The sequence below is a fragment of the Jaculus jaculus genome, chromosome 7 (genome assembly GCF_020740685.1).
Source record: "Jaculus jaculus isolate mJacJac1 chromosome 7, mJacJac1.mat.Y.cur, whole genome shotgun sequence".
NCBI lineage: Eukaryota > Metazoa > Chordata > Mammalia > Rodentia > Dipodidae > Jaculus > Jaculus jaculus.
In genome coordinates this window covers 143,024,898-143,044,802 of record NC_059108.1, presented here as the reverse complement: position 1 = coordinate 143,044,802, position 19,905 = coordinate 143,024,898, and the positions used below count along the sequence as shown (strand labels likewise).

At 53.5% G+C, this 19,905-nt stretch overlaps 1 protein-coding gene across 5 annotated transcripts; it reads right to left on the bottom strand.

The window, feature by feature from the left end:
• Window positions 1-1,174: 1,174 nt before the first annotated feature.
• Window positions 1,175-15,335, bottom strand: Pgf (placental growth factor). 5 transcript variants are annotated; one of them, XM_045154748.1, is made up of 7 exons: window positions 14,893-15,335; window positions 13,634-13,676; window positions 9,444-9,640; window positions 8,791-8,870; window positions 6,684-6,713; window positions 6,514-6,579; window positions 1,175-1,983 (listed from the first exon to the last, which is right to left on the bottom strand). In XM_045154748.1, exons 1-7 carry the CDS (start codon window positions 14,965-14,967, stop codon window positions 1,953-1,955), a joined length of 522 nt encoding a protein of 173 aa, XP_045010683.1. In that variant the 5' UTR covers window positions 14,968-15,335; the 3' UTR covers window positions 1,175-1,952. The 5 variants fall into 5 exon arrangements, with proteins under 5 accessions (XP_045010683.1, XP_045010686.1, XP_045010684.1 ...); XM_045154751.1 differs by having other exon boundaries at window positions 1,175-1,980; XM_045154749.1 differs by having other exon boundaries at window positions 13,634-13,673.
• Between the last annotated feature and the right edge of the window lie 4,570 nt (window positions 15,336-19,905).

Here is a 19,905-nt window from a genome sequence, read left to right as displayed (position 1 = left end):
ACTTTAGCCTTAACCGCTAAGCCATCTCCCCAGCTCTAAACTTTATTTAATTGTATTTATTTGTAAGCAGAGGGTGATAGAGAGAAGAGAGACAGGCAGAGAATGAATGCGCCAGGGCTTCCAGCTGCTGCAAACCAACACCAGATGTGTGCACCACTTTGTGCATCTGGCTTCATGTGGGTGCTGGGAAATCGAAGTCAGCTTGTTGGCCTTCGTAGGCAAGTGCCTTAACCTCTGAGCCATTTCCAGCCCAACTGTGCTCTTGAATTTGATGATGTTTAGAGGAGGCTGGGGCCAGAGAGACTACATATGTGAGCTCCTCGTTTGGGGTAGACGGACCGGAAAGTGCTATAGGTAGGACCACAGTGATCCCAAACGCAGCCCTGAGATAGTCCTCAATGACCATCCAGGGCCACTGAGTAGCTGAGGTCCTTTTAGGATGTGTCAAAGCTGGAAGGGTCTAGCTAAGCCCTCAGGACAAAGATGAGAGTGAAGGCAGAGGAAACTCAGTGTCACTTGACAAGTCAGGGTCAGAGCTGGCCTTTGACTCCCAGCTCAGTGATCTTTCGGCTGTCCATATCATTCTACCTCCTTGGGCCTCAGTTCCTCAGCTGTCAAAAGGAGGGAGGCAGGAGAAAGCTTTCATATTGTCACTAACTGTGACATATGAGCTGGCTTAAAAAAAATAATTTATTTCCAAGAAGAGAGGGATGGAGAGAGAGAGAATGGGCACACCAATGTTTTTAGCTGTTGCAAAACAAACTGCAGATGCATGTGTCACTTTGTGTATCTGGCTTTACGTGGGCACTGGGGAATTGAATTCAAGTCATTAGACTTTGCAGGCAAGTGCCTTAACCGCCGAGCCATCTCCTCCCAGCCCGGATCAGGCTTTTATTGTTTTTGTTTTTTTCTATGTAAGGTGTCACTGTAGCTCAGGCTGACCTGGAACTCACTATGTAGTCTCAATCTCTCAGGAGATCCTCCTACCTCTGCCTCCCGAGTGCTGGGATTAAAGGCGCATGCCACCACACCCGGCTTCTGATCAGGCTTTTTGAGATGAGGAAACTGAGGCTCAGAGATAGTGCCGCACCCTTTGCCTCCCACGCTATCTGCCATTTCCATTCCTTGAAAAGCCCATTGCTCCGGCAGACACACTCTGTGGACAGGCCGTTTCCAGACTAGAATGCTTTATTCGAGAGAATCTGGCTTAGCAGTCAGATGGCCCTGCAGGGGCGGCTGATGGGGCACAAGGGCCCGCTTGCTGTCCACAGCCATGGGGCTAGAACACACGGTCACGGACCCGGGAACCTCAAGTCCGACGGCCAGGCTGCTCCTCATCCGGCCTGCTCCCTGTTCAGCTCCAGGCCACCGAGGCGGTGGGACCTTGCAAGGGGAGCAAGCTTCGAGGCTAAGGAGGGCGAAGCCCCCGGGCAAAGCTTAGTTCTCCAGAGCTGGCCGTCCTGGTCTCCAGGCTGCAGAGCTTCTGCGAACCGAAGGACAGACGGGGCTGGGTCCCCTTGACTGCCACCTTCCACGCAGCCAGCGCCGCTGTCATGGCAGAAGGCACCTGTCTGCCTGGCCTGGGAGCTCCCGGGGCAAGAGCTGCTGTCCGCGGTCAGATGCTGGGCTCCCTCTTTTCTTCTCGGGTCCCTGGAGACCCAGGAGCTCTGGAGGTCTGGCTTTGCCCCTTTCAAGGCCACCTGTGTCGATTCTTTCCAAACCGAAGCTCCCACGGGTCCGTGGCTGGCTTCTCTCTCTCACGTTCTGCATAAGGCACTGAGTTCCTGAGGGTCTTGTCCCTCCCTGCGCCTTGCCTTGGAGGGAACAAGTCGTTCAGCAGGGACGAGTTGGCTAATAAATAGAGGGCAGGTACCAGCAGGGAGGGCTCTGAGAGGGTGACGGTAATAAATATATGAGCTGGGTAGTGGGGGTGTCTCTCTCCGAGGGTCTGGTTACCTCCGGGGAACGAGTTCATCTTTCCTGCTAGGGACCAAACACAGACAGGACAGGAGGGTGAGCACGCGATGCTGCAAAGCAAGGAATCACCTCCTGTGGAGGTGAGGGGGGAACCCAGAAAGGAAGCTTGGGCAGGGAGCGCGGGAAGAAGCACCCTGGGAACCCCGCTTACACTCCGGCCAGCAAGCAGCCAAGGCTACCCTCACCAGGCATCTACTCAGGTACCCAGCCTGGCACCCAGTGCTGTTTCATTTACCCTTCACTCTGTCCACCCCCCCCCCAGGAAAGCACGGCCAGGCAGCAATGGAGCCACATTTGAACTCAGCCCCGTAGCTAAGACAGCCGGCTTCAAACAGGGCAATGGGACCTAAAGACGTTCATGGAGACGGAGAATTGGTGGTGGTAGTTGTTCATTGTTTGTTTTCATTTTTATTTTTTGCAGTACTGGGGATTGAACCCAGGGTGTTGTAATGCTATACAAGCTTTTTATTACTGAACTACATCCTAAGTCTGAGCATTAATGTTTTTTGTTTGTTTGTTTGTTTTGCTTTTCAAGGTAGCCTCTCACTTTAGCCCATGCTGACCTGGAATCGACTATGTAGTCTCAGGGTGGCCTTGAACTCGTGGCGATCCTCCTACTTTTGCCTCCCGAGTGCTGGGATTAAAGGCGTGCACCACCATGCCCGGCTTAGTGGTTTTAAAAAATATATTTACTTTTATTTATTTGTTAGAGAGACAGAGAGAGAGATTGAGAGTGAGCACACCAGGGCCTTTAGCCCCTGCAAATGAACTCCAGATGCATGCGCCGCCTTGTGCATCTGGTTTATGTGGGACCTGGAGAATTGAACCTGAATCCATAGGCTTTGCAAGCAAGTGCCTTAACTGCTAAGCCATCTCTCCAGCCTTTGAATATGTGTGTGTGTGTATGTATACTTAATTATTGGAGAGAGAGAGAGAGAGAGAGAGAAAGAAAGAAAGAAAGAAAGAAAGAAAGAAAGAAAGAAAGAAAGAAAGAAAGAAAGAAAGAAAGAGGCAGAGAGAGAGAACGAATGGGCACACCAAGGCCTCTAGCCATTGTAAACAAACTCCAGATACATGTGCCACCTTGTGTATCTGGCTTACGTGGGACCTGGAGAATTGCGAACGTGGGTCCCTAGGCTTCACAGGCAAGTGCCTTAACCGCTACACCATTTCTCCAGCCCCCTGTTTTGTTTTTGGATGTGGGGTCTCACTCTAGCCCATGGTGACCTGGAATTCATTATGTAATCTCAAGCTGGCCTCAAACACACAGCGATCCTCCTACATTGGTTGATATTAGAAGTGTGTGCCACAATGCCTGGCTAGAATTAGTGGTTTTAAAGAAATTAATTTTCAGCCTTCTTGGATATTCAGCCTTAATTTTGTGCAAGAAACAGAAGTCCCTTTCAAAAGAGACAGGATGCACCTCGCCTGTTCTAAATCCTGTACAGATGCTTCTGTATGAGGTAAGGGTATTCTGAGGACATGGAACAGAAGTCAGCTGGTTCCTATCTTTCAAGTAAATCAAAGAATATCAAATTGTCAGCTGACCTATTACTAGAAGCAGGTTTTGCTGGCAGACCACCTAGAGGCTTGTGGCACTTATCTCGAGGAATTCCAGGAATTAGGTGGTATCTAGTACCATTCATTATGCAAGCATGGTTTTTCAACTTCTTGTCTATAAAACATGATGAACAGGACTGGAGAGATGGTGCTTGCCTACAAAGCCTAACAACCCGGACTTGATTCCCCAGTACCCATATAAAGCCAGATGCACAAACTGGTGCATGTATCTGGAATTCATTTGCTGTGGCTAGAGGCCCTGGTGTGTCCGTTCTCATTCTGTCTCTCTCTCTCTCTCTCTGCTTGCAAATAAATAAATAAAACATTTTTTAAAAAAAATGATGAGCAGGGCTTGAGGGATGGCTTAGCTGTGAAGGCATTTGCCTGCAAAGGCAAAGGACCCAGGTTCGATTCCCTAGGACCCACGTTAGCCAGATGCATAAGGGGACACACATGTCTGGAGTTCGTTTGCAGTGGCTGGAGGCCCTGGTGTGCCCATTCTTTCTCTCTCTCTCTGCCAAATAAATATATATTTTTTTAAATGATGAACAGTGGCCGGGCATGCTGGTGCACGCTTTTAATCCCAGCCCTTGGGAGGCAGAGGTGGGAGGATCGCCGTGAGTTTGAGGCCACCCTGAGACTACATAGTGAATTCCAGGTCATCCTGAGACCCTACCTTGAAAAACAAAAAGAAGAAGAAGAAGAAGAAAAAAAAAAAAAGATGAGCAGAGCTGGATGTGGTGGCACACACTTTTAAGTCAGGGCTACAGTGAGACCCTACCTCAGAAAAAACAAAAATAAGATAAAATTAAAAGATGAACAAGGAGATGTATGCATATTCCTGTTTCAGTCTTTCAGGAAGTAACATACATCAATGGATTCGTTAATTAAATAAGAAGGGGCAGCCATACCCATCTCATTGAGATGCATGCCCTGGTCAACTCAATGGCACCTTCATGTCTTCATTTATTAAAATGTGATGTATTTATACTGTTGTGATCAAGTAGAACTACTAATGATCATTTTGATAATTTATTCCTGGAGGAATATTAGCTTGGTGTTATGCTGACAGGAAATTTAAAATACTTCAAACTTACTTCTTTCTTATATTGTTGTGGCCTATAATAATAGCAAGGTGGTAAATAAAAGACTTGAGCACTAAAAGCAATATTACAGTCAGCTGAAATTCTGTGGAGAAATGAAATAGAAATGCAGTGTCCTGGGAAAATGCGAATCTATAACTATAAATGTCAAATTATTACAAAAGGGAGTGAGCACAATTTTGTCACTGTTAATTTTTTAACAATTAAATGATAGTGACATACCCATAGGATGTATCTGAAGTTATACACTCACTGTTATAATAGCTTTACTTTAAAACATGAATATTTACAATGTGCTAGAAATTGTGTCCTGTGCAACTATTTATAACTACATTTTTTCAAACATTTTATTTATTTATTTGAGAGAGGGAAAGAGGCAGAGAGGGAGAAAGAGAAGGAGAGAGAATGGGTGCTCCAGGGCTTCCAGCCACTGCAAATGAATTCCAGATGCATGTCCCACCTTGTGCATCTGGCTTACATGGGTCATGGGGAATTGAACTGAGGTCCTTTAGCTTTGTAGGCAAGCATCTTTAATGCTAAGTCATCTTTCCAGCCCTAATTACATTTTTTTTTCCAGAGGTAGGGTTTTACTCTAGTCCAGGCTGACCTGAAATTCACTATGTAGTATCAGGATGGCCTTGAACTCATGGTGATCCTCCTACCTGCCTTCCAAGTGCTGGGATTAAAGGCGTGCTCCACCACACCCAGCCCTAATTATAATTTTTAAAGCTCAAACTCACCAGGCACGGCGACAGCACCTGTGAACATGTAGGAGCCTGAGGTGGCTGATTGTCTCAGTTTGAGGCCAGCCTGGAGTACAGTAGTAAGTTCCAGGCCAGCCTGGGCTACAGAGTGAGACCTTGTCTCAAAACAGACAAACAAACAAATTCAACATTAACCTAAAGTTGAGCTAGGTACACATACATGGCTTTTGAAATTGTTTTGGGAGATTCCCAAATGAAACTTTTTTTTTTTTGAGGTAGGGTCTCACTTTATCCCAGGCTGACCTGGAATTCACTATGGAGCCTCAGGGTGGCCTCGAACTCTGCCTCCCAAGTTTTGAACACCAATGCCCAGGAAATGACACCTTGCACCTTGCATTCACTGCCATCTCTTTCCACAAACTACTGTAGTCCCAGGGCAGAAATGAGGGCCTTAAGCACATGGAGGGATGTATTCCCTCCAAGTCCTACCCTTGTGGAGTGGGGATCTGGCTGGAGTTGAGCCTGAGGTCACTACCACTCCCATAGCATGAACTGACTTCGTCTTCTAGGGCTCAAAGGGGACGTATGTCCTGAGGGAGAGCCCTAGCGTGGGTGAGAACCTTCTACTCTCTCTAGTCAGGTTCATAAATGGGGTTGTCCCTTCCCTGATCCTTCTCTTCCAGACACATGAGAACCTGGGGCCCTGGCCTGCTGCCCCAGGTATGAAGAAAGGATGGACAAGCAACGGGGAGTGTGGAAAGAGGACCTTAAGGCAGAAACACGAGCCTGGCAGACAAGGGAGCTGCATCTTCCTCCAGGCCAGGAAGTGGCCAAGTCAGGTAGCAGAAAGCAAGAAATGCAAGAATCTCGGTTGGTTGTCCGTGTGCCTGACGCTCAGGATGAGTGTGGTGAACGCCAGCAGGTTGACCCAACACCTGCTGTATCGACTCACATGAGAAATCATGTGTTTAAGGCCACACAGAGACACAGGGCTAAGCCAGGACAAGAACCAAGGTTCCTGGACGCATCCTGGACTCTGGGGGAGGTGCAGCCCTAATTCTGCCCCCAACACTTTCTAAGCCTGGCTTCTCTAATCTTTGCCAGCAGGGTAGGGGGCCCCCCTGGGGCCCAGCCTCCTTGCCATCCCTGGACACCCCCCACACACTCACAGGTGGGGTTTCTCTGTGGGTTTCTGCTTCTCTTTCTTCCTCTTCCCCCTGCCCGTGCTTCTCCTCCTGCAATAAGCCAAAAGCGTCATGACAAAGTAGCCGGGAACCCCTATACTAAGACTGGGGGATGGCAGGCCCCAGAGCAGCCCCGAGCCCCAGAACCCACCTACCTTTCTGGTGTTGTCTTCTCCACAATAGGTCTAAGGGAACAGAAAGAAGAGGAGAGTAAGTAACAAGTGGGTGCTTCCCGCTACCCCAACCCCCTTCCCCCAGATTTCCCAAGTGCTACTACTGCAGCTGGCAGAAGGGACACTAGAGGGCAGCAAAGAGCTGGCAAGGGAGGCCGGCCTCTGGGCTCGGGCTCCCCACCCTAGGCTCTGGCCACCCTCGGAGTTCTCATGCTTCTGCTCTGCTCAGCCTCTTGACATCCAGCCTAGGGTCTTTTGAATCTGATCTCAACTGTTTCCCTTTCTCCCCTTCATTCTAGGGTGCATTCTGGAAGTTCCCCTGAGGAGTATAGATGGGCAAGGCCATAAATGGGCAGTGGTAGCCACCTGTTAAGGCTGCCTATCTGGGCTCAACCCCTATCGTACCCTGGCAACAGCAAGGGCTGGGGATGCTGCATAGTCACCGGGTATGCCAGATATTAGAAGAAAAGTGCCCCTGTTGCCTGGCCTGCTGGAAGGGGACGGGGCCTCAGTATTCTATAAGGACAGTGGAGTGAAGACGGTAACAGCTCTGGGCCAGGGAGGAAGTGCTGTCCTCTCTGGGAATTCATCTCACACCTCTTGCAGATGAGCAAGTCAGAGACACTCTTAGACACCTATTCACCTCATCTCCTAGCCCAAAAGAGTGTCCGTGAGGGCAAAAGTGACATAGAAGGTGAAAATCACCACCCAACCTGTGCCTGGGTAGGCTCATGACTAAGCTATTGTTATCTGCCTGAGCTTTGGCTGGAAAGGACAGGTTGAGTCAGAGCCCCCAACACTGGCAAAGTGGAGAGGGCCTGGAGCCAGGACTCAGGTTCAAAGAGGACAGCCAGAGCCCTGAGCACTAGGAAAGGCTGGGCCTAGGTGGTATTGGGGCTACAGAGAATGCATGACAGCCCAAAGAGCCTACAGGGAAGGGATCAGTTTTGTTTTTTTTTTTAATAATCATCATCATTATTATTGTTTATTTTTTTGAGGTAGGGTCTCACTTTAGCCCAGACTGGCCTGGAATTCACCATGTAGTCTCAGGGTGGCCTCGAACTCATGGCGATCCTCTACCTCTACCTCCCGAGTGCTGGGATTAAAGGTGTGCGCCACCACGCCCAGAGGGGTCAAGTTTAGAAACGCGATGGGTCAAGTCTCGATCCAAACCCCTCCTGCACACACTCTTAGCAGCTTGGAAATGATGGAACTTTATGGAGCCTGGGATTTCTCATCTGTACAGCGGGGGGAAGGTAACCATGAAGGCAGGGACCTTGGCTGTCTTGCCCACCACTGCATCTTAAGCACCTAGGCCAGCGCCTGACATGCAAGAGATGCTCAGTGAACACGTATGAAAAGTTGCTTCTCTCTTTCCTGCCCCAGCCTAGGCCTCTGGAGTTTGGTGCTTTCATCCACAGCCTAATGGTACCAAGACCAGCATCCCAACCCATCTCATGCTTCCTGAACCTAGATGGCTGTGCCAGGCTTGCTGTTCCTGGTAACACATGTTCCAAGTTTCTGGTGGCAGGGTGGTGTGGGTACAGATAGCAGGGTGGAGTGCTGACCAGAGCCTCTGGAGACAGAGAGCGGCGGGGCAGCAACGGGATGAAACTCTGAAGGTACCACTGGGTCTCCTTTCCTCCTTCCGCTGGGGCTTTATCCTTCCTTCTGCTTCTCAGCTCACTGCGTCTCCCCCTGTGGGCATGCAGTCTAGTCTAGAACTCAAGTCCAGGCTTGCAATGTCTTTGCTTCCAGGCACCATCCCCAAGGGCCTGTGGCAGCCGCCTCTCATCTCAGACAGTGGTGGTGCCGCACGATTGGGACCGCTGCAAGTCTGGGATGAGGGTTTACCTCCTATCCCCTCCTTTCCCCGCAGTGTCTTGGCAGTTGGATTCCGGCTGCTGGGACCGGCTCCCCAGGCCACGCTGGCTGGTGGGTTACAAAATGCAAGGCAGACGCCCAGGACCATTTGCCAGGGAAGCAAGTGCAGCCTACAGCAGGGATGGCAGCCACTGCCTCTCCCCTGGGCCCCACTGGAACCTGCCGAAGTGGCTGAGTTTAGGGAACCGATTTGCCCAGGACTCACCTGCACTCGCAGAGCACGTGCTGAGAGAAGGTCATCTCTGCATAAGGGAGGTGGTCCCCAGTGGTGGAGATCTTCAGGATCTGCGGGAAGGATAAAGTTGACACCCAGTGAGGGGGTGGTGAGAGGCTCAAAGCTATGACAGGGGCTCTGGAAGGAGGAGGACCTTGTGCTGGAGTAAGGAATGCAGTTCCAGTTCTGGGACTCTGGCCTGCCTCCATCTCTCTCCCAGTAATTCCTTCCTTCCTTCCTTCCTTCCCTCCTTCCTCTCTCTCACTCTCTTTCTTTCTTTCTTCCTTGTTGGTTGGAGCATTGAGGACATTGATATTGACAGTTATTATTATTAGTAATTTGTTTTTAGAGAGAAATACAGAGAGGAGAGATAAGAGAATTGACACGCCAGGGCCTCAGCCACTGCAATCAAACGCCAGATGCTTGCGCCATCTAGTGGACATGTGAGACTTTGCACTTGCCTCACCTTTGTGTGTCTGCCTAACGTGGGATCTGTAGAGTATGGGTCCTGAGGCTTCACAGGCAAGCGCCTTGACCACCATGCCATCTCTCCAGTAACTTCTAGTGAGTGGGTTCGGTGGGCCTCGGAGAGGCTATGATCGGTGGGGCAGGTGATGGCAGGAGGAGGAGGAGCGTTCCCTTACCTGCATGGTGATGTTGGCTGTCTGCATTGGCACGCAGCGTAGGCTCTCATCGCCACAGCAGCCAGTGCAACGCAGCAGGGGGACGCAGGACGGGCTGAATATGTACTCCACCTCATTGGGGTACTCAGCTATGATATCCACCAGCTTCTCCATTGGCCGGCAGTAGCTACGGCCCCACACTTCATGGAAGGGCACCACTGTGAGGAGGCAGAAGGTGGAGTCAGGTCAGCAGGGGCTCTGCTCCTCCATGGCCCAGAGCTGGCTCCCGGCTTCAGCCCACATGGCTTCCTCTGGTAAACCCTCATCCCTATGGGCCCTGAAATGTTGCCCCCATTGCTCTGGGATGTCCGCTGGCCCTGTCTCTCTTCTGGACACAGTCCAGCATAGTAGGGCATTTCTTAGGGTCCTGGGCTGTTGCTGTGTTTCCGCCTTGCTTCGTTAGAACTTGGAGGACTGTGCCCTGGCCACGTCCCAGGCCTCTGGATCTTTCTCAAGCCTTTCTGCACATTGGGGAACTTGTCCCTGAATCTTCCATGGCTCCCTCGTGTCCCGTCCCACTCAGTAACTAGCTCCCCTACTTGCTACCAGGACCACATCCAACCTCCTCACCACTTGGTCCCATCAGCCTGCTTAGGAAGCCCAGGCATGTTGTGCACGTGGCCAGCTCTGTTCTTTTGCTCTGTAAGGTTTAAGGGGGGCCCAGCCCCCACTTTTCCCTATAGCCTTCTCCAGCCGTTGCATCAGGAGTGGAGTTTAGCTGTGGGGCTCATCTCCCGGTCATCACTGGTAGCTCTTATCTCTATGACAGCCAAGACGAAGCTCTGGAGAAGGACAGGAGCAAGGCCCCTGGAGACACAGGCTAAATGACTCCTGACTGATGAGGTGATAATTCACCCAGGATTACCAGGAACAACCACCCCCCCCCTCAATGTCCTGGTTGTGGGTGATGGGATCTTTGGGGGAACTGATCTGGAATCCTTCAAGAGATGCTGCCTCTACAGAGGCTGGCCCGGGGTGGGACACAAACACAGATTCTGAAAGCAGCCAGAGCCAGGCCATCTGGCTTCAGTCTTTACACTGGCTGTGTGACCTTGGGGAGGTCACTTAGCCTCTCTGGGTATATCGGTTTCCTAAACTGGAGAAAGCAGGCTGAGAATAGATGGTTGCTAAGGCCTCTTCCGCTCTGACAGAGTATTTGTAACTTCAGTGCCTGGGACCAGCCTTGAGATTCAGACCAGAAAAAAAAAAATGTCCCCGGTCCACCTGGGTCATCCTGCTCCACATCTGATGGTCATCTTTAATTGGGGTGGAGACAGGAAAGCTGGATCACCTGCAAACCTTACTGCCTTGGAAGAGAGCAGAGGCCTCTCCCAACAGCCCCTTACTTCTATGGTCCCTCCTAAGCAGCAAAGGGGGCCAAAGTCCGCTCCATGGATCTGACAAGGCCATGCGGCTCAGAATAATCTCAGAAGAAAAATAAACTTCAGTCATAGCCGAGGCCCTCAGGAAAGGCAGCAAGCTGGTGGAAAATACCCGAGAGGCGGCTCGGCCACGTGGAGCTGCTGGGGGCAGCCACCAAGGCAATAAACCATGCTTATCTGGGCGACTGCCGCTCCATCCTGCCCTGCTTTGTCTCAGGGTACTTGGGCAGGATCAGGGGTTGGAGGGAGATCAGGGTGGGGTGGGGTGGGCTCTCTGATTATTTCTCCAGGCCACTGGACAGTCCTCTTGGGGAAACACAGCAGGCCAAAAGGTGATCTAGTAACCCAGGGAAAAATCTTCCTCTGCAACAAGGGTCAGAGAGTGCTCTCCTATCGTCAGCTCAAGACCTGTGTTTAGTCTAAACCCCTGAGTACTACACCGCTCGGGACGTTTAATCTCTGCCATGGAAACACAAATAAGAGAAGAGCAGTTAGCTTCAAAATACCACTGGAAGCCCAAGCTCTCGTCTGGGATGTAGCCATCAGAGAGAAGGGCAGTCTCGGAGTGGAGGGCACCCGGACCCCTACCCTCCCGCAAACAAGCTCCCAGCCAGCAGGGCTGGGCGCTGGCAGCAGAGGTGGCTTTTCCTTTTCATCACTCCCGCATCCCATTGTGAAGTGCTGAGTCTACAGGAACCAGGTTCCAGGATCCCTGATATCCTGGGACCTGGTACTTGGTGGGCCCAGGTGGCCAGACCCCACGTTGGTGAAAGGCCAAGTAGGAGGTGGGCCAGGGGTCTGGTTTACCTGACAGCTGCCAGGAAATAGAGCAATTCATCCCTGGAGGCCCCAGTCTGGGTGTGTGGGAGAAACAAAGGGGGCTGGGTGAGGGGGCCTCTGAAGGGAACACAGGGACCGCTTGCTCCCAGATGTGGGCTGAGCCCCTCAGGAAAGAGCTGCGCTCAGCTGCTCCTGAGAGCGCTTCCGCTGGCCCCAGACCTGTTCTGACTGGGGGTGGGGTGAGGGAGAGAGAGGAGCCCTGGGAGGCTGTTCCTGGCCGGGGCTGGGCCTTCCCTGGAGGGCCTCTCCCAGGGCCACCCTGGGCTCTCAGCTCCCACCTCAGCACTGTGGGTGAGCCTCCAGCTAGCTGCCTCCCACCTAGAATGGAGGACCCCCAAGATGGGGACTGTTGAATCCTGATGGCAAGCTTCTGGGAGAGGCCTCCGGGGTGGCTACTAGCCACCAGCCAGAGCCCAGCAGGTATCCTGCTTGCTGGCAGGGCACCCAGCCAGCCTGACACAAGAGCCACTCTCCTCATGCCTGCCCGCTCAATGCCAGTTCTGCCAGATACACTGAGGAGGGCCCTGGGCTTTGGGCAACCCCTGGGGCGGACCTCTCAGAGTTTCTGATTCTTCATCTGTAAAACACGGAGACTTGCCAATACCTTCCCAGTTCACAGCCTGTGGCCATTGTGACAATACGGGCCCACCCCCGCGGCCATGCAGGATAGTAAGGAAAATCGGTGTCCACAACTGAGCCAGGCTGCCTCTGGGGGTTCAGTGCGCACGGGGCCATAACGCGGGCCCCCTGCTGGGTTAGGGTGACAGATGAGCTGGCCTACACTCTGAAGCTACCCTGCACTTATCCAGAACCCTGGGACGCATGTACCTTTGTATCTCCTCCATGGACTCAGAATCTTAGCAAAAAGAACAAGGCTTTGCTGTCCAGCGACCCCATGTGACAGGCGAGGAAACTGAAGCTGAGCCATCTCTGGTGGCTTTCGCCTGAACTACGGTAAACGCGTCATGAAAGAGAATATGGTGTGGAAGTGGGACAGCACGTTACAAGGTCAGCTCCGAAGGGTTCATTCAATGGGGCCGTCAGTGACGTTAAGTGCTTCCTCCCTCATCAGTTCAGTGGTCTGAGCCCCATGGCCAGGCCTGGAAGAGGCTGTGACCACGGAGGCAGGCAAGAAGGTGGGTGCGTAGGCCAGCGGAGGGTGCTCCCAGCCCACAGACAGCAGTCCTGCATGTGCGCGAGCCTGTCTCTACATGCTTCCTCTCCCATGGCTTGGTGGGAAGCCTCAGCGGTGATGTGTAGCCACTGTACATATCTCGGAGAGGCAGGCAGGGAGGGAGGGAGGAAGCAAGGGCCTGGCACGTCTCTCCTGCCTTCTGCATGTATGTCTCTTTGGCAAAGGTCTTGCTGCCCTTTAAAGAGTCCCTCTTAATCCAACCCAGGGCAGGGAGTGGAGGGGCCAGGAAGGGTACAACGCGCGTGAGTTCTGTCTGTTTGTAATCAATGGGAAGGGTTGGCCAGATCTCCACAGCTCCACCAGGGTTGAGCTGCTGGAGTGGGCTCTTCAGCGTGCCCAAGCCTCCTGAATGCTTGCTCGCTGTGTCTAGCCTCCAGACGCCCACTCTGGTCCTTGTCACTCAACTGCAGCCCAGCCCTCCAAGACCCCATCTGCACCCTGACAGCATGCTAGGTAGGCAGGGGCTCTGAGCCAGCTGGATGAACCTTGGCCAGCCTGCTCTGCATTCTGTGCACTGGATGACCCTAACTTATGACTGCTGCACCTTTCTAAGGTGATGGGTCACAACGAGTGTGGATGACTGGCTCTGGCCGAGGTGTCTGGCTTAGCAAGGCCTTCCTACCTCGTTATCATCCCATACGCACCCTTCCTGTCAATGCCTTCTCCTCTTCGGTTTGGGCTCATGATGAAAGAAGAGAGGGATGCAACATGAAAACCCAGCCCGGCTGGCTTACCTTCCACTTCCGAGGAGCTGTTCCCAGCAGACAGGGCCCTCTGCTGTGGACAGAAAGATGCAGCCATGAGTGGGGATCTCCTTGGGGTGCTTGCCTTTGGGGCTAACCGTGATGGTGAGAGGGTAGAGGCCCGTCTCAGCTCCTCCTCACCCTCTGCACACGGTGCCCTCTTTCACTTACTTCCTCCCCTGTGCCGCTAAAAATCTACCTGGACCCCCGGGTACGTCCCACCTTTCTCTGGCCTCAGTTTCTGCATTTGGAAAAGGTTTAGGAAGTTAGTGGGATTTAGAGGCCTCCCGTATCCCCAAAAGCCTGTGATCCTGTGGGGTCTCTCTTCTACCCAGCCCCCAGGCCATCCCTGCTGGGCCCTGTACAGCCCACATTGGCTGGGTGCCAGAGCCTGGGGGAGGTGATCAGCTGGTGGGGAGCTCAGGGGCTGGAGCAGGCGGCGCCATGAGTTGGTGCCGCCTGCCAGTAACGTAACACCTCTGGCCAGCCCTGCAGCAAGCAGGCTGATGGCCCGGCTGCTCAGCCAGGCGGCTGCCCAACCCACCCACTGCTGGGCTGGAGCTGCGGGACTCCAGGGTGGTGGGCAGTGCAGCGGGAAGGGAGCACATTAGCTTTGTCAGGATTTTGCTGCCCAATCTGGCTACGGGCCAGACACCCAGCTCCTGGGAAAAGGGCCCTGCTTACTTCCCCAGGCCCTGGACTCAGGACTTGCGGCCACCCACCCTGGAGAAAGGGCATGGCAGGACCCCTTGTCACATCTGCAGCCCACCCAAGAGCCCCCAGCTCAGTTTAGAACCCCAGTGGGGGAAGGGCCACATCACCCTACCACAGAAGTTTCTTCAGCCAGTTTCTTCCCCACCAGGCCAGGTCAGAGGTCCTGGGGGCGCCTGGCTGGTCATGGGGCCTCAACCCTGACCACAAGGCCAGGGAACTGCCTGGGATTAGTGGACAGATGCTTTTAGCAAAGCCACTAGGGCTCCAGGGGCCAGACAGGAAACCTCCCTCTTTGTGGCTTTCCTGCTCCCACCCAGACAGTCCCCAGAAGCTGGGGACAGTGAAGCCTGAGGTCTCCACCCCCAGAACACAGGTCCAGCCTGTCTGGTCTCTGGGAAATGTGTGGGCATCTTAGGAGGAAGTGCTCCCCAGAGCGGGTCTGTGATTTCAGCCCCCCCCCCCGTTAGCTCGAGAGCTGGGATGAGCAGGTCGTGGGGAGGCAAGCCCCTAGCCTCACCCCGTGGGGACGTCCTTACCTCGGAGCGCACAGTGGGCAGCGCCAAGCCAGCAAGCAGTTGCAGGAAGCAAGTGAACAGTTTCATCGCTAGCATCTTCTCAGACGATGAAAGCCAAGGTCTTGCAAGGGACAATCACCATGCTCGTCCCCCCCCTGGGGGAGACGCTGCCACTGGAGGGGAGCTGAGCGAGGGGCTAGATGTCCTTCTTCTCACTGCTGTCTCGAGGTCCCCGCCGTCGGCCTGAGCATTCACTGGAAGTCGGGGTGTGCGTGTGTGTGGGTGTGTGGATGGGGTGTGGGGGGGTGGTCGGGAGTCCACAGGTAAGGCTGTGGCTGGGGAACCTGGTGGGCAGCGTGGGGCAGGCGCGTCTCTGGGAGAGACTCCCAGGGCTCCCGGTGCGACCCTAGCTCCTCGGTTGGCCGAGCCGAAGTCTGAGGATGCAGTTTCCTGCTCAGACTGCAGCTCCCTTGTGGACTGAAGCTTGGCGGCCGCTGGAGTTTCAAGGCAGTGTACGGGGGGCGGGGCCTCCGGCCGCCCCGCCCCCCGAGCCCCGCGGCCCCCGGAGCGGCCAGCGCCGAGCGCAGCGCGCGGTTGGCGGCGCCGGGACCCGAGGGCGCGTGACCCCGCAGGGCGCGGAAGGGGCGCTGCCCGCGCTGCCGGCCAGGGCCCCCGGCCGGCCGAGCTCGGGGCTAGCTTGACCGGAGCCGGCCCGCTGTGAGCGCGGCCACAGCTCCCCCTGGCTCTTCTGGGTCACCTGGGAGGTGGTGGTGATGGTGGTGGGGTTGGTGGTGGGGAAGGGACCGCGAGCCGCCAGGTGTGATGGGCGTCCAACGTCTGCCATCCCGAGAACGCTGGCTCGCGACGTCGGTAGGGATCGCAGCCCTGGATCCGTAGAAAGGCAGCAACTCGGTCGGGCCCTTCTGCACCTCCACATGCCATCCACACAGTGCCCGGAGCGAAAGGATCACTAACCCCATTTCATGGATGCAAACGCCACCTGTGTGCACGCCCCACCCGCGAACACACACACACACACGCGCGCACGCGCGCGCGCGCGCGCCTGCGGGCACCCTACAAGCCTGTGTGTCCCCGGCCCTGGCAGACAGAACCCCAAGCTACGTGACTCCAGTACCGTCTCTCCACCCTGATCTAACTACCTGGCCTGGCAGGCAGGCAGCAGGGCAACCCAACTGTGGGCGGCCCACAGGAAACACCGCAGGGCACCTGGCTAGGGGTCCAGCACCAATTCCTCCTGCCAGGCCGGGCCAACCCACGGGAGGTGGAGAGCGGGCTATGCTGGCATCTCCTTCCCGGACCAGGCTGAGGAGTTAAGTTCACCAGTGCACGGGTGTTAAGGGGAATGGGAAACTGCATGGGCATTGGTATTTATGTGTGACTGTGAAACTATGAATGGGTGTGCCCACTGAATATTCAGTATGACTCTGCTGTGGCTAGGTCTTTGGGTATCGCTGTACACTGGGGGTGTGTGTGTGTGCACGCACACACGGGCTGTGGCCCTGGAGATGTTAGGAAGTGTGTCTGCACATGCATTTCAGTGGGTTTGTGAGTGTGTACCGGCCTGTGCCTCCGCCTGTGTGTATGTGAATACCTGGTCAGGCGTCTTCTGTGTGTGACCATGCAAATCTGTGTTTTTGTGTCAATTCGTGCTCTCCCATCATTCCTTACCACCACCATCTTCAGGGACCTCTGTGACCAGCTGTCCGGCTGCAAACCTCTGGCAGGGTTGACAATCAGGAGTTGGCTAGCCTGAGGCTGGTGGGTGGCTATGGGGGAGGAGATGGGTCTGGGAGGTGGCCGCAGTATCACATTCCAGCCAGAGGCAGGGAGGCCGGGGAAGTACTCACTCTCACCCCAGTGACCTCGACATCCACTGCCCGCTGCCCACCCACGAGGGGCTGCCAGAGATGCTGCCTCCGTGCCTGGCAGGACTTGAGTGTGGACATCCAGGAGCCAGGGGCCAGCCACACCGGCCAGCCAAGTGGACGCTGCAAAGAAAGTTCTGACGTGCTCAAACGTGCTAGAGCTGTTAGGATAGACAGATTCCTTGCTGACTCCTGAGTACGGTGGAGGAGGGTCGCTGTGAGTGTAGATGAGGGTAAGCAGACTCATGGGGGTGTTGTGGATGTGAATATCATATATGTTTGCTCATTATATCCTGTGTATTACATATGTGGGCACAAGTGTGTGTGTTGTGTACAACCTTGTGTGTGTGTGTTTGAGATAGGGTCTCACTGTAGCCCGGGCTGACTTGAAACTCACTCTGTAGTCCCAGGCCCACTTCAAAACTCACCGTGATTCTCCTACCTCTGTCTCCTGAGGGCTGTGATTAAAAGCGTGCACCACCATGACCCGCCACAATCCTGTGTTCTTTTTTTTTTTTTTTTTTTTTTTTTTGGTTTTTCGAGGTAGGGTCTCACTCTGGCTCAGGCTGACCTGGAATTCACTGTGTAGTCTCAGGGTGGCCTCGAACTCACGGCGATCCTCCTACCTCTGCCTCCTGAGTGCTGGGATTAAAGGCGTGCGCCACCACGCCCGGCGACTGTGTTCTTAATTATCTGTGCTACATATGCTTTTCTGGACAGAATATTCTGAGCACTTATGAATTGGCACATTTGGCTATAACTGGACTTGCATAGGGTGTGCCCTGGACGTCTTTATTCATGCATTCTTGCATCTGACACATATGACGTTAGCCTACTGTACCCTATGCCCCGCCCAAGGGCTGGGGATTCGATACAGATGTTCCCTCCGCATTTCCGCATCTGCAGATGGTGGGGCTGCTGGAGGCACCGGGCTTCATTCCTGTGTGAACTTAATACATTGGGTAACATCTGGGATTTCCACAAGGGCCTCTCAGGCTCTTGTTCCTAGACTACAAGCCTTACCCTTTTAAGCCCCACTTTCCTGGGTTGTGAGGTGGCAAAAACAGTAACGAAGACTCCAGAGTTCCTATGGTTTGAAGAGAAGCCTGTTCTCCTGTGCTGCTGCCCCGCGGCGGGCCAGCCTTGTTAACCTCAAGCCACAGCTCTCACTTTCTGAGCCCATTGCTCCACCTGCAAAGGGGATGTAGTCACAGTGCTTCCTCCCTAGCTCTTGAGGACTGATAAAACCTCAGGTGTGCAAGCAATGCTGTCTCTTGGACATGACTTCTCATTCAACTTTGTGGCTTTTGTTTTGTTTTATTCTTTTCGAGGTAGGGTCTTGCTCCAACCCAGGCTGATCTGGAATTCACTATAGTTTAGGGCTGGCCTCAAACTCATGGTGATCCTCCTGCCTCTGCCTCCCCAGGAGCTGACCTTCCCAGGGTGCTGGGCAAATGCATGGCAACACCAGAAGTAAGGCTGGAAAAATCCTGACCCAAGATTCTGTCTGCGTGTCTGCTGCAGGCCAGCCCTTGCTATGTGACTGCCACAGACCCCAAACCTTCTACACATTGTATTAGCCACCATCCTCTTCTGAAACACCTACCCTAACCCATCTCCATTTTGCTTCCTCAATCAGCCAGGTGGTACTGGCATGTAATCCCAACCCTTGGGACCTGACACAGGGGGTCAGATTGCAGGTTTGAGGCCAATCTGGGCTAGTTAGCAAGACCCTGTCTCGAATAAGCACCATCCTGACTTATTTTCCCATTTGGCTGTAGACTTGTCCCTCCCTTCCTTCCTTCCTTCCTTCCTTAATTTCTTTCTTTCTTTCTTTCTTTCTTTCTTTCTTTCTTTCTTTCTTTCTTTCTTTCTTTCTTTCTTTCTTTCTTTTATCCAAGGTAGAGTCTGGCTCTAGCCTAGGCTGACTTGGAATTCACTATGTAGTCTCAAGATGGCCTCAAACTCATGGCAATTTTCCTACCTTGGCCACTTGAGTGCTGGGATTCAAGGCATGTGTCACCATGCCTGGGGTAGATAGAGAATGAGAGTGGACATGCCAGCACCCCTAGCCGCTGCAAATGAACTCCAGATGCATATGCCTCTTTGGGCGTCTGGCTTTATGGGGGTGCTGTGCAATGGAACTCTGGTCTTTAGGCTTTGCAGGCAAGGGCCTTAGCCACTGAGCCATCTCTCCAGCCCTTGCTGTAGCCCTGTCAATGTCTTGACCCTTTGACCTTTTATTCTCCTGTGCTTTCCTTCTCTGTATTATCATTTAGTACCTGCCTCTGGAGAGGCCTTGCAGTGGCCTAGCGACAACACCCTGTTCTCCTGACCCTGTCTTTGACCCTAGACATAAGGGGTAGCCAGGTGCAGCTAGAAAACGGTTTCTCCAAGGACCAACCAGCTGACAAACGCAGCTTGGTGAATGGCCTTTGCATTTTGGAGGCTGGATGTGCTGGTTAGCCAAGAGCTACTCCATCCTCAGCCAGGAGGCACTTGTCTCGTCTCCTCTGTCTTGTTCTCCTGTAACTGGTCTGGGATTGCTTGCCCACCCACCTCACCTCTGCCCAGAACCTCCTGTGGCCTAGGAACCTCTTCTAGGCAACACACCGTGGCTTCCTGTACCCAGGCTCCCCACAGTAGCCTGAACTGCCCCTCCATAGTTGCACCAGGCCCAGCATCATCACTGTCCAGTTGCATAAGATCTACAAGGATAGGCTGGAGAGATGGCTTAGTGGTTATGGTGCTTGCCTGCGAAGCCAAAGCACCCAGGTTCGATTCCTCGGGACCCACGTAAGCCAGATGCAGCGGCTGGAGACCCTGGAGTGCCCATTCTCTCTTCTCTCTCTCTCTCTAATGAATAAATATAAATAAAATATTTAAAAGAATTAAATAAAAGATCTACAAGGACAGATACAGTCTCTTGTCCATCTGAGTATCTCCAGCCCCTTGCTTGGTGCCTGATCAGGCACATTAGTAGGGGCTTAACCTATGGGATCTGGATCGAGTCCTCAGAGACTCTTGCTCTTTCCACGGGAGAGATGTCCCTGGTCTGCCCCTCCTTACTCACAAAGTGCCCTCCTAGACTACACTCATGACCTTTCACTACGGGCGGGCCTTTCTGGGGTGGGAGAAACACCTCCCA

What these genes read in the sequence shown, in the direction of transcription:
- Pgf (XM_045154748.1), bottom strand. Translation starts at nt 14,967, where the DNA reads ATGCTAGCGATGAAACTGTTCACTTGCTTCCTGCAACTGCTTGCTGGC. An exon ending in GAGAAGACAACACCAGAAAG is followed by an intron (nt 6,580 to 6,683) that starts GTAGGTGGGTTC and finishes GGCTTATTGCAG; the next exon opens with GAGGAGAAGCACGGGCAGGG. An exon ending in CCCACAGAGAAACCCCACCT is followed by an intron (nt 1,984 to 6,513) that starts GTGAGTGTGTGG and finishes TTTGGTCCCTAG; the next exon opens with CAGGAAAGATGAACTCGTTC.